Source organism: Synchiropus splendidus, chromosome 11, assembly GCF_027744825.2.
Source record: "Synchiropus splendidus isolate RoL2022-P1 chromosome 11, RoL_Sspl_1.0, whole genome shotgun sequence".
NCBI lineage: Eukaryota > Metazoa > Chordata > Actinopteri > Syngnathiformes > Callionymidae > Synchiropus > Synchiropus splendidus.
This window is the reverse complement of record NC_071344.1, coordinates 20,068,019-20,079,865: the sequence shown is the minus strand read 5'-3', so window position 1 is coordinate 20,079,865 and position 11,847 is coordinate 20,068,019. Positions and strand designations below refer to the sequence as shown.

Below are 11,847 nucleotides of genomic sequence, written 5' to 3'. Positions count from 1 at the left end.
AGTTTTAAGTTTCAATAATTTGAGCATCTAATCGTCTATTATAAGAGCAAACACAGTGCTTCACATCTTCTCTGGAAGAAAACCGGTTCAGCGTCTTCTCCAATTCCACACACCCGATCTGATTACCGCTTGGAGTACAAAGGCATCGATGGTCTCAACAGCATAGACCTTTGCTGCCGTGATTAGGGGAAGAGACATTAGTGTCATTTCCTTCATGACAGTTTCAAACAGAAATTATTTGAATAAGTCACACTTAAAGCTACGGGCAAATGCAGAAGTCTCATTTTATGCAATGATTGATTTGTTTTTATTTCAAGTTCAGAGAGAAAAGCAATACAATATGAAGCAACATACAAAACATGTTTTTTTTACAATACCTTTCATGACTTTGGAATTGTGTGTAAATGTGAACCAAAACAAGGTCATTTGAAAAAGGGAAAAAAAATTAAGACGAAGAAAGTAAAAAAAAAAAAAAAACATACTACTAACCATTAGTAATTGACTAAGACAAATCAGGAGACAGATCCGAGATCACACCAGTTGAAATTACATGATAAATGAGTAACGTGTGATCCCGTTGAGCCATTCTTTAACAGACAACCTGATGTAACAAAAGTCCCGAATAAATAAGTTTGAATGTCGTTGTAAACACGACAAATATATACATTCTATACATTAATAAAAAAAAATATGTATTTCATTGATTTATCAACCAGTAAAACATCTATAAATAGAAGAATAAATATAGTGGTTTTCTTTGGTATTATATCCGCGGCACAGTAACAGGTAGATGGTTTTGTTTATATTGCTATCATGATTAACTTGCTTGTTGGAAGAACTTAAGTTGTGAATCATTTCATAGTTGATTTGACCTGCGAATGTCTATGCGCCGCCCTCGCATTGGGGAATGTTTGTGGGGGTCATCTGGTACAGTAGTAGCAGTGGATCCCCCCCGTCAGGTCCGTAATGACCCCATCATTGACAAGACTTCGGAGGAGCTCTGTTTCTCGATCCACATTGTGCATCTTCTCTTGCAGCATGGCACTCATTGGCTGGTGATCGTAGTAGTGCAGTGGCGCCCCCTGCTGGGAATGGTTGTAGCCAAAACCTGCGATGCTGACTTCGTCGCACAGAAGGCTGGCCAAGTTCACTGCAGTGATCCCAATGGTCGGCACATTCTGGGTGACGGGAGAGAAACAGCAACAGTTTTTTTTTCTCCTGTCCACCTCATTTGTAATTTGACAGAGTAAACAGTTTATTTGTTACGTTATAAACACGGTCTAAATGTTCAGAAAAGCCATTTTGCTTTGACGAAGTCATTTCTACAAGAATAACAGTGAGTGTACCTCTGGACCAATTTTAGTCAAGTAAAGGTCTGAGAACCTTTGTCTTACTTAAGTCACTCATCCATGGCCATCTTTGCCTATGTTCAGTCAACAAAAATTGACGATATTTTAGCCAACTTTCGGCCATTAAAAAATAGTAGCTTTGTGGTAATGTAATTCTATGGAAGTCTGGCAGTATAGTAAATACATGGTGGGGGAAGATATGTACAGATAAAGACCAGTTTGGTAGCAAGTGAGAATAAAATATAAACAACTTTAGAATTTGCCTCTGAAAAAAAAACATTGCTGGAGTATTTTGTCAGGGTTATTTCAAAAGAATCTGCTTTATCATTGGACACATTTCCCTTATATCAGTTTCAAGGTATTTGACAAGGGTGATTTTTTTCTTTTTTTCTAATTAGAAAAGAAATAAAACAATAAATTGGCTATAAATAACCCACTTTAAAAAAGAACTATCATTTTGTTATAAAAGTCATCTATACATACTGTGCTCATTTTTAAGGTGCACGAAAAAGATCTATTTTCCTTCTTAAATTTAGTGGGTACATTTAATATCCCAGTGCGCTCTATACTTCAACATTTACGGTAATGTCAGTCTGTGACAATGTCTACAAAAAATCCACCAAAAACACACTGAACACACAGCGACAGTTTTTCCGATCGTACGGACTAACCTCACTGGAAGCACTTTGCAGCACAACACGGGTACTACAAACAGAAGCCCCCTAGAGTTTCCACACACCGAAATGGCCAATAAGGTGACGTTCTTGCTGAGCATAATAGGAATTCTTCTGTTTATTCTGTCACTTTTGAAACAGTATACGAAAAAAAAAATACCTGGTCCCATCCCCAGAGGCGAGCGGATGGTGGAGGGTACTTCAGCAGACCCAGTGCAGCCTCTCTGATAACAAGTGGGTTAAGAAGCCGGAATCTTGAGGTATCTATTGGGATTTGAGCTGCAACCTTCTTCCAAAAGAAAAACCAGTCCTTCCAAGGCTGCAACATGGAAGATAGATGAATTAGAGCTCACAATAGGAAGTAGAATCATTTCATGGGTTTGAAAACCTTCAACCAACTCTCTCCTGAGTGTCAATTGTAAGTTTGAGATTGTCAATGTGATGAATGGTTCAGTGGAAGAGGAAGTGGTCTGACAAAATGACCCACAATGAACTTCAACAATGATCAGACAGTCGAGAGAGATGAAGTATCACTGCAACATACAGTATGGTGAAATGTGATAACGGTGCGACAACATAATCAGTCCTGATGTCAAGAAAGCTAGTTCATGTCATGTTGCAAGGAATCATGGGATTGATGAAGCCCCACAGTGCAAATAGCGCTCAATCGAGAAGCTTTTTTTAGACAGAAACCTTAGGTTGTCTGCAATAACAACATATGATCTGAGGGAGAAAGAGAACATCTCGACATAAATAGCATCAGAGCACCTCAGCTCAGCAGGCGTGTGCCATCAAATTATCGGCATTTGACTAAGTTGCATGTTGAAATGCAGCAACTCACATCTTGCCACAAGATGGCGCATGAGTCAGCTTTCATTTAATTCATTAGTTTATTATTAATTTACTATTGTTAAGGCTGGTTTCCATGCTTGAATGATATATATCATCAGTAGTGATGGGAGGATGAGGTATCATGAAACAGTGTGGCAGGGTTTGGTGAAACAGAGCCTTTATTCTCAGAGGCCACTTGACGTCGCTCTTGGTTTAGAAATGGTGTGAGTTTTCATTGAATTAGCTGTTCAAGTGCAAACACTTATGGCAAACAGTGCCATCTGGCGGCCTCTGAAAATCTGGACACCGTTTCATGAAACCTCATCAACCCGTCAATACTGTGACAACAGTAACAGACTCATCACTAGTGGAGTAACAGGTACAGTTTCGAGCGAGACGGCAATTTTGTAAACTTAACATATACATTTAAAAATCTAACATTTTATTTTGAGGTAAGTTGCTCTATTAGCAGGCGTTGGTTTCATAACTGAAGGGAAAATGCACAATAAGGCCCCTTTAACTCGAACTATTTTTGTATGCAGTGTTTATGTAGTGACATCCTGTAAGACGAGCACATATCAAATCACTGTTCAGATGTCTTTGTGTTGAACATCATTTGCCGGTGTGTGTGTTTTCAGAGAGCGGTAGTGAAAAGATCAACACACTGTTCATGTGTTGAAGTACAGTCACACCATGCAGGACACAGGAATTTAAACAGCTGAACTTTGTAACCCAAATCATAACAGACCAGAAGCTTGTCATTAGTTGGTCTATTTTGAAGGCAGCTTCCAATACTGCTCGTCTGTGTTGCCTGAGCCACACAAAGTTCCTCATGCTTTGCCTCTCTTGAGTCACAGACAAGTCTTATGACCATTGCCACAGAAAAAAACAGAAGTGTGGACAGACTTCATTTCATTGTCAATATGGACTAGGGCTAGAACTGATATTAAAAGATTAACAAACATTCTCAATATTTTCAACGCACAAGGAAGATGCTATGAAACAACTGTCCCAGACTGATCAGCCGATGATCAAACCTGTACATTATCTACTCCACTATTGCAGACCAATATTTGCTACCAACCAGCACCACTGGCATGTAACACACAATGCTACAAAGACACACATGTAGCTGATGACAATGTTGCAGTAATGAAATTGGCTTTAGCTTTGTATGTCCACCCAATAACCTTAGATTTGGTGGGCAACACCATTACGAGCCCAAGTAGCATTCCTCAAGACTAGTTAGGCACCTCTGAACCTAGAACACAGATTCTGTACTCCAGTCATTGATAAAAAACTAAAAAAAAACTCACCACAGGCTGTTTATTGACCATAGCAGCTGTCCAGCTGATATCCACTCCTTTGTACACCACAGCTACAAACAGAGCATGTGCGTCTGTGTCCATCCAATTGAGCGGAGTGCCCTCTGGGTAGCTCATCCTGATACTGGTGCGATTCCCCACATCAATGCTGTACTCACCAAGAGGACCACTATTAAGTCTGGACAAGCGAAAGGCAGGATGTCAACAATAGTAGAGGCAGTGCAACAAAAGTGTTTTGAAGACAGACCTGATTATGGTGTCAAAATGATCAATGAGGGCACCCAATTCCAGGCCTTTGAGAATGCCGCCATTTCCAATGACAACACACCGCTGACACTTCTCGGATGTCCTTCCCGGCTGGGTGACCTTGTCCAGTTTTGGAAGCTGGAAAAGGTCACATAATATATGAATTAGTATTTTGTCGCTCAGTCTTCCCTGCTGATCAGAGAGCTAGGAACAGTTTCAAAAAGTTCCTCCTAAAATTCAATATTTAACAAATACAAATTGAAACAGAGAAGTAAATAGGAAGATATCCAACCACCTGGTAACATCTGCAGTGAGTTTTTACAGTTTAAACAAATATGTGTGTATATGTGTCTTCTTGCTTTGACAATGTTTACAACAATGTTCAGTGACACCTGAGGCTTCAGCAAAGCCAAACATTGCTATGACTTGTGAAAAAGAAGATTTTTTGTGTTTCAATGATGAATTTTCTTTTTTTTAAAAGATGAAAAAATACAGTTACATAAAGCTATAACAGCAATGGGACACAGCAAATTCAACAACCGCTCCTTTTAATGTTGTTAAAAGAGGTCAAGCAGGACACAAGCAATAAATTCAGCAATTCACCAATATATATTTTCTGTCCTCAGATCCCGCATATAATGGTCGCCAAATATGAAATAATGTAAGTGAAGAAAGAATATTATATTCCAAAAAAACAGAATGAAAATAGTTGAGTTTAACACGACTAATGCAATAAACATGCACTAACAAAAAAATAGAATGGAGCATGAAAGAAAGTTTTAAAATATGTATAATAAAATGAAAATAATGAATTAAAATATAATAAAAACATAATTTCTGTAAAAAGCATGGAAGTTGGTAAAAAGCGCAAACATCACTTATGGTCTTTAGAGGGTTTGACATCCACCAAAACACAGACCAGCTACCGTCACATTTCTAGTACTGTATATCCATTTTGATGTTGATGAGAACATCATGAGCAGTGTGACAGATTTAAACAAAAGAGCTCCCTCCCACTGTGCTGCCGACATCAGGTCAGGAACTGATGTGGAAAGGTTGCGGACTGTCTATTTAAGAGAGAAGATCTCCTTTAATAATGCTCAATTGCAGTTATGTTGCTCGGAAGGACACAATGTCAAAGTTTTTGTTTCCCTTCGGTTAAAATAAATGCAAACACTCTCTCAGATTCCACCTGAATATGCTCATGTGCATCTGAAATTGCTAATTTCGATCGATTTTCAGCATGCATTTCTGATGGTGGGTCATGATTGGTTATGGCTGCACACTCCCATGATTTGGCCCCAGATATGGCCCAGTCGATAGGCTATCCCATCATAGTTCTCTCCCAATCCCCTAATATTTTCGAGTGTATCTTAAGTACGTATGTCCAGCTGTATGTGTGGCTGGTTCTGAGTGAGTTTTTAATTTTAAGCACCACTTTTGAACTCCACAAGTTTTCCTGTGACGTTTCCATTTTGATGTACGGAAGCATTTTGAGTTTAATATTCGATGAAAAAGTGCCAAATAAGCAGAGTCCAACATTATCTGAAAGGTACTACCATGTCTTGCTATCAACTATTTTAATTTCCACACACGTCCTGTTGTTCTCTAACCTGTTGCAGTAGCGTGTGCAAGTTCTCCTCCAAGCCTCTGAAGCCAAACGGAGGTGCGTACGTGAAAACGTCGTCAGGATACGGCATGTTCTTCCACAGGAAGGGCTGAGACACATGGCTTGAAGTAGGAAGTCGTGTTAAAAGCAGTTTTCTGGCACCGTCCAAACGGCACTGTCCATCCAGAACTTTGAGTACATAATCCTGCACAAGCTTGAAATGAAGAAGAGAATTACCAGTTAAAAGTGGTGCGACAATTTCAGCCAAGCTCAAACTTCATCCTAAAGACACTTGAGTCATCATTATAAAACACTAACCTAAATCTCTCTGTATCATTGACCAACATATTTGACTTCTCTTCCTCTGACCCCTTCATTCACTGTCTTCTTTCGAGACATCTTTTCCTCCACCTGTCTGCCTGACACACTGACTGCTTAACTCAGCGTACCTTCCTGTGGGTGGGGCTGACATGCCACTCTTGAACTGTGTCTATGTGCCACTGGAACTGCGTCATGGACACCATCAGCAGCAGCAGCAGTGATCCAAGAAGGCCACCCCACACCAGCACACGTCTGCAGAGACAGACATCACAGGTAAGAAGTCACATTCATGTTTCACTGTGAGATACATGTGTTCCAAACAGCAACGGTCTTGATGTCCCTCGCAAGGAACCAGAACTCTGGATGTTTGGTGGTGTACCTGTGTAATGACATAACTCAGATTTTAAGTAAGACTTTCAACTTTGTTTATCCATTACCTATAGATACTATCAAAAATGTTTTTTGTTTTTTTTAATCTAAGAAAATAATGCAGTCGAAACACTGTTTGCATCACGGCCTTTTGTGACTTGCAGCACCATTTCTTAGCACACTACAGTCAGTCAACAACTAATTCATCCCCCCCAAAGACTTTTTGGGGGATGAATGTCAATGTCAACTGCAAGTAGAGTTGGTGGAATGCATTTAATGGTATCATGTGCCCATTATCGTATGTGAGGCGCCATCACTCAACAATTCAAACTCAATTAGAGTGACTTTGAAATGACCCTGAACAGTTCCCATGATGCTCTGCAGTCCAGTCAACCAATCACAGCGGTAGATCTCGACAACATGGATTCTTATAAGCCGGCCAGATTGAGTCTTATCACATCAGACCAATGAAATTACTGGCGTTTTATTGACAATAACACGCTCAATGTGCAGTTCTCGTCCAACATCATGTCCAGTGTTCCCGCAGCTCCGCCTCCACAGCTGGTCAGTTGCACAACTCAGTGCACTGGGAACCGTTTTAAAAACCATTTCAAAGCATCTGTGGCTTATTGTTTGTGAAAAAAGACAGATTACCATTGTGTCATATGGATTCATGCGGTCATGCAATTCCGCCCCTGCAACCTCCTGTGTAGAAAGAGTTCGTGAAGTCATCACGAAACAAAATTATCTTAGGTTTCATTATATCTAATTTGTGTCATATTTTCATTTCATGTTCTGATAGTTTCATTTTAATTTTTCAGCAGTTTGAAGATGCATTTTATGGTGTCTCTGCTGGCCAATTGTAGAGAAGGAATAACAAACAGGAACAATAAAGAACACTTAATAAATGGTAGTAGATCATAGCGACCCGGTCATTTATAAGAAAAAGAGCAGGGAACCCTGATCTAGCAGATAAATTGGCCAAAACATCTACTTCCCAGGCTAAAAACAGGGTGATCAAATGACTATTAAACATTATTGTGATTGCGTTTGTGGTGACATGTTCAGTGGCTGTGACAACGTGAGTGGCTTCCTGTGGGTTGTAAACATATTTCCTGCGGCTTCCCAAAGTTAGAGTTGAGCGATTGTGTGAATGCAGATACAGAGAACAGAACAGAAGTTAGGAAGTTAGGTCGACCTTCCCAACCTTTCACACCACAAATTCTGAGCGCACCTTTGAGAACCCCATCTTTTTGCAAGTCTCATTTCGCCAGACAGATTTGACGCTGGTAGCTCTGCTTCCTCTGCTTCCTCTGCTGAAGCCTGTCTGGCTCTCAGAAGGCTGGTCCTGGACACAGACAAAAACACAGGAATTTAGTAGGATGAATATCAATTTCTCTAATTGAATCTAATCGCTTTGGTCCCGAGATTTGTTCCAAAACAGAAGAGATGGTTATAGATGGTAATAGGAAATCACTAACTGAAGGTGTAAGAAGTTGAAGAGCAGAAAAGATAGGATCCAGAACGGACAGGAGGAATGACACTTCCTCAACTGCCGCACTGGACTGACATTGAACAGAACTACAGACTTTGAGGTGAAGGAATGCCATCTTTGGACAGCGGCCAGTAATATAAAGGGAACAAGAGGGGCCACGGATCAGCATTTAATATATAATTTTATGGGCGATATGGCAAAAAAATGATTTTGTTGTCTGTTGTTCCATATCACCGCATCTCCCTAACTCACTTTTAGTGTTGAAAACTATAAACAACAAGACTTATTGAAACAAATTGACATTAGAAAGAGCCTGAGATTGAGTCACAGGACTCCACGACCCTCTGTGCAAGTGCCAAACGCATCGAGAAACAAACACTCTGATAGATTGGTTGAAGAAATGTACTCCTTTTAAGTATCCATGAGACGACAGATGGACTGGCAGATTTCACAGCCTTCAATTCTCACTATAAGTTAAAGCCAAACATCATCTGTTATATTTCTCCTCCCTCCGACACAGTTACACCAGATATAGTGGCTGGTCCTGCCGAACACCAGCTTAAGGGTGTTTGTGGTAGTGGTTTGCTTCATAACTACGGTGCAAGCTTCCTACTGTGTGTTGGCATTTTATAAATGACATCAATTACAAGATAATGATGAAGTTGTGTTGCATCTAAACACATTCATCACATATATATATAGATTTATCTTTAAAATACTTTTAAAAACACATTTCTGTTGACAGGCACTCACATGACAGCATCCTCTCGTCCAACTCTGCCCACACTCATGTATTATTCAACCACATTCTTGTCTTTGTGCATGCAAGAGCAGGCACTATCCTTCACGCCCACTTCTTATGTTTCCTTCTTTACTGTTAAAGACAACCAACCCATTTACATCACATTCACATTAGAAAAACCCAGAACTTCTAAGTTAGAATCCCTCGCAGCCCAAGTACCACTTTGTTATCAGCCCACGCGAGCTGAAGTGCACCGTCCTGTCCGTTTGCTTTCTACGCCATTGTTTTTGACATAAACATACAGTCATGGCCAAACGTTTTGAGAATGACATAAATATTACATTTTCACAAAGTCTGTTCCTTCAGGGTTTTAAGGTGTTTGCCAGATGTTTCTATGGTACAATAACATACAATTAGAAGCATTTCACAAGTATCAAAAGCTTTTATTGAGAATTACATGCAATAGGTCAGTATTTGCAGTGTTGACACTTCTTTTTCAAGACCTCTGCAATTCTCCCTGGCATGCTGTCGATCAACTTCTGAACCAAATCCTGTCTGACGGCCGTCCATTCTTGCATAATCAATGCTTGGAGTTTGTCAGAATTTGTGGGGTTTTGATTGTCCACCCGCCTCTTGAGGATTGACCACAAGTTCTCAATGGGATTAAGATCTGGAGAGTTTCCTGGCACAGGGCCCAAAATCTTAATGTTTTGTTCCCGAAGCTATTTTATTATGACCTTCGCTTTATGGCAAGGTGCTCCCTCTGTCTCAACATCTGTGTTCGCAATATAAACCTTCAACAGTAGTCAGATTACTTTCTATTTTAGAGTGCTCCTTGTCCAAGTAGTCAGAGAAAATGTTCTGTCCCATTTGCCAGTAATCCAACGTTGCATCACCACTGTATCTATATGATAAAGTATTGGAGAGTGAGCCGTTACAGTAACATCACGAGTTACTGCCCATCACTGACAATAATAAGGTCATGTGACGACGTTATACACACACTTTATAATAGTTTATTATTACAGTTTCACAGGTCTATACTAGGAGACTTTGGTAACTTGAAATTTTCGTGACGTGCTCTGCTTTCAACACCCTCGAGACATTGCTCGAGGAGATGAGCGAGGCGAATTGCCAATAGTAACCTAGAAAAGCATGTCGTGTGAGTGTTGTCAGAAAGATACAAGTAAAAAAGCTTAACAATGAAGGCTTATCAAACAACTTTTAAAAACAGTTTTGTCGCGTTCATACTACTACGACTGCATAAGATCGGATTCCGATAGAAATACAGAGGAACATTTCGATCAGTGTTAGGGTTTGAATAACCCTAACCCTAACATTTTCATTGGTGGGGTGAATCTCAGACATTTCTGCGAACGTGCTCACAGGGCATAGAAGCATTCGTTTCATCCACGACTCTCGAAGACAACATTACGACCGCGTCGATGCGGCAGATAATCACTGACACCCTCGCGTTTGGCTTAGTTACCTTCACCCCTTTCTCCCAAAGAGCTAAATAGATTCAACATACCTTTCCATGGAGGCCAACAGTCAGTCGTGGCGGGGATAGAGAGCCATTGATCAGCGCGCGGATCAATCGCGTACGATCAACTCACTTCTTCCGTCCTCCTGCGTCCGCCGACAAGCACAGGCCAATAAGGGACCAGGGTTCTCGTCACGTGCCTTTCTTCACAATAAAAGCACGGACGCTAAAAGCATTTCTGTTTAGCTCCTTTGGACAGTGAAGGCATCGACTTGATCCCATTTGTTCTGGGAAAAGTGGGCCCCGAAATCAAAGAGATTAAGAACCCATGAACCCCCCTTACAGCAAAGGACTATGCTGTCTCTTAGTGACACAACTGAGAAGAACGATGTCACTGAGACAGCAAAGACGAACACAGTCATTGACCGCCCCCCCCTCCGTCTCTTGACATCATGGGGCAGGCTGTGTTCACTCAGTTCCCGGACAGAGTTTCCCCTGCCATCCTGAAGCATTGTGCGACTGAGCTGGCTCCAGTGTTCACGGACATCTTCAATGCTTCCTTGGTGTCCTGTCATGTTCCTGCCTGCTTTAAATCCTCCTCTATCATTCCTGATCCCAAGAAGGCCAGGATCACAGGACTGAATGACTACAGACCGGTGGCACTGCCTTTATTCTTCCCACAATGTCTGGAACTACAAGATGCTGTTTAATGACTGAGGTTTAACACCACCATTGTATGTCATTCAATTTCATTCAGTTCACTGAAACATATGTAAAAATAAACATCTGGGTCGAATATACTCACATGTTGAAGCAACTTCCTGCGACACAAGCTCTTGCTCTTTGGTCAAAACCGCTGTTATGTTATCTGTAAGCCAGTGATGAGGGCTTATCATGTCTTTATGCGCGAGCATCATTTGCATCAACCATAACTCAGAGGTGACTAAACTGTTGACACCCTGCAGAGGCCATAAAGCTCCAAACTTAACAGATAAAAACTTGAAATGGATTCTTCTAAATGATTTTTATTTTTTGCCATTCAATACGCTCACAGTGAATGTTAATCAATACACTGATACTTTCATGTTTAATAGTGAAGAATAAGAACCACCTGAGTTCAATGTAAACGTTTTTTAATAATTGCATGTGTGCATGCCTTTGCATGTGTAAACGTTTGATGTTGACTTTTGTTTATTGGCACAGCATAAAACTAAATACAACAAACTGCTTCAACAGTTGCATTCATGAACAGTTTTTACTGTTGAAGGTGGGCAGCATCACTTTCTACATTTTTTTTCTTTTCAAGAACATTATTTTCTCCAAGTTCTTTTCAAGAACTCCATTGCTGCAGGCAGTTTTCTTCCCACGCTGGTCCCAAGTCCGGATAAATGCAAAGTGTTGTG

The 11,847-nt window shown here is 40.5% G+C and overlaps 1 protein-coding gene across 2 annotated transcripts; it reads right to left on the bottom strand.

Moving 5' to 3' along the window:
• Window positions 1-279: 279 nt before the first annotated feature.
• On the bottom strand, window positions 280-10,712 carry st3gal5 (ST3 beta-galactoside alpha-2,3-sialyltransferase 5). Of its 2 annotated transcripts, XM_053879941.1 has the most exons (8): window positions 10,493-10,712; window positions 7,959-8,072; window positions 6,484-6,607; window positions 6,039-6,248; window positions 4,427-4,563; window positions 4,171-4,357; window positions 2,184-2,342; window positions 281-1,178 (listed from the first exon to the last, which is right to left on the bottom strand). In XM_053879941.1, exons 1-8 carry the CDS (start codon window positions 10,498-10,500, stop codon window positions 921-923), a joined length of 1,197 nt encoding a protein of 398 aa, XP_053735916.1. In that variant the 5' UTR covers window positions 10,501-10,712; the 3' UTR covers window positions 281-920. The 2 variants fall into 2 exon arrangements, with proteins under 2 accessions (XP_053735917.1, XP_053735916.1); XM_053879942.1 differs by lacking the exons at window positions 7,959-8,072; window positions 10,493-10,712 and having other exon boundaries at window positions 280-1,178; window positions 6,353-6,488.
• Between the last annotated feature and the right edge of the window lie 1,135 nt (window positions 10,713-11,847).

What these genes read in the sequence shown, in the direction of transcription:
- st3gal5 (XM_053879941.1), bottom strand. An exon ending in CATTTTGACACCATAATCAG is followed by an intron (nt 4,358 to 4,426) that starts GTCTGTCTTCAA and finishes TCGCTTGTCCAG; the next exon opens with ACTTAATAGTGGTCCTCTTG. An exon ending in GCCTCTGGGGATGGGACCAG is followed by an intron (nt 1,179 to 2,183) that starts GTATTTTTTTTT and finishes CCCGTCACCCAG; the next exon opens with AATGTGCCGACCATTGGGAT.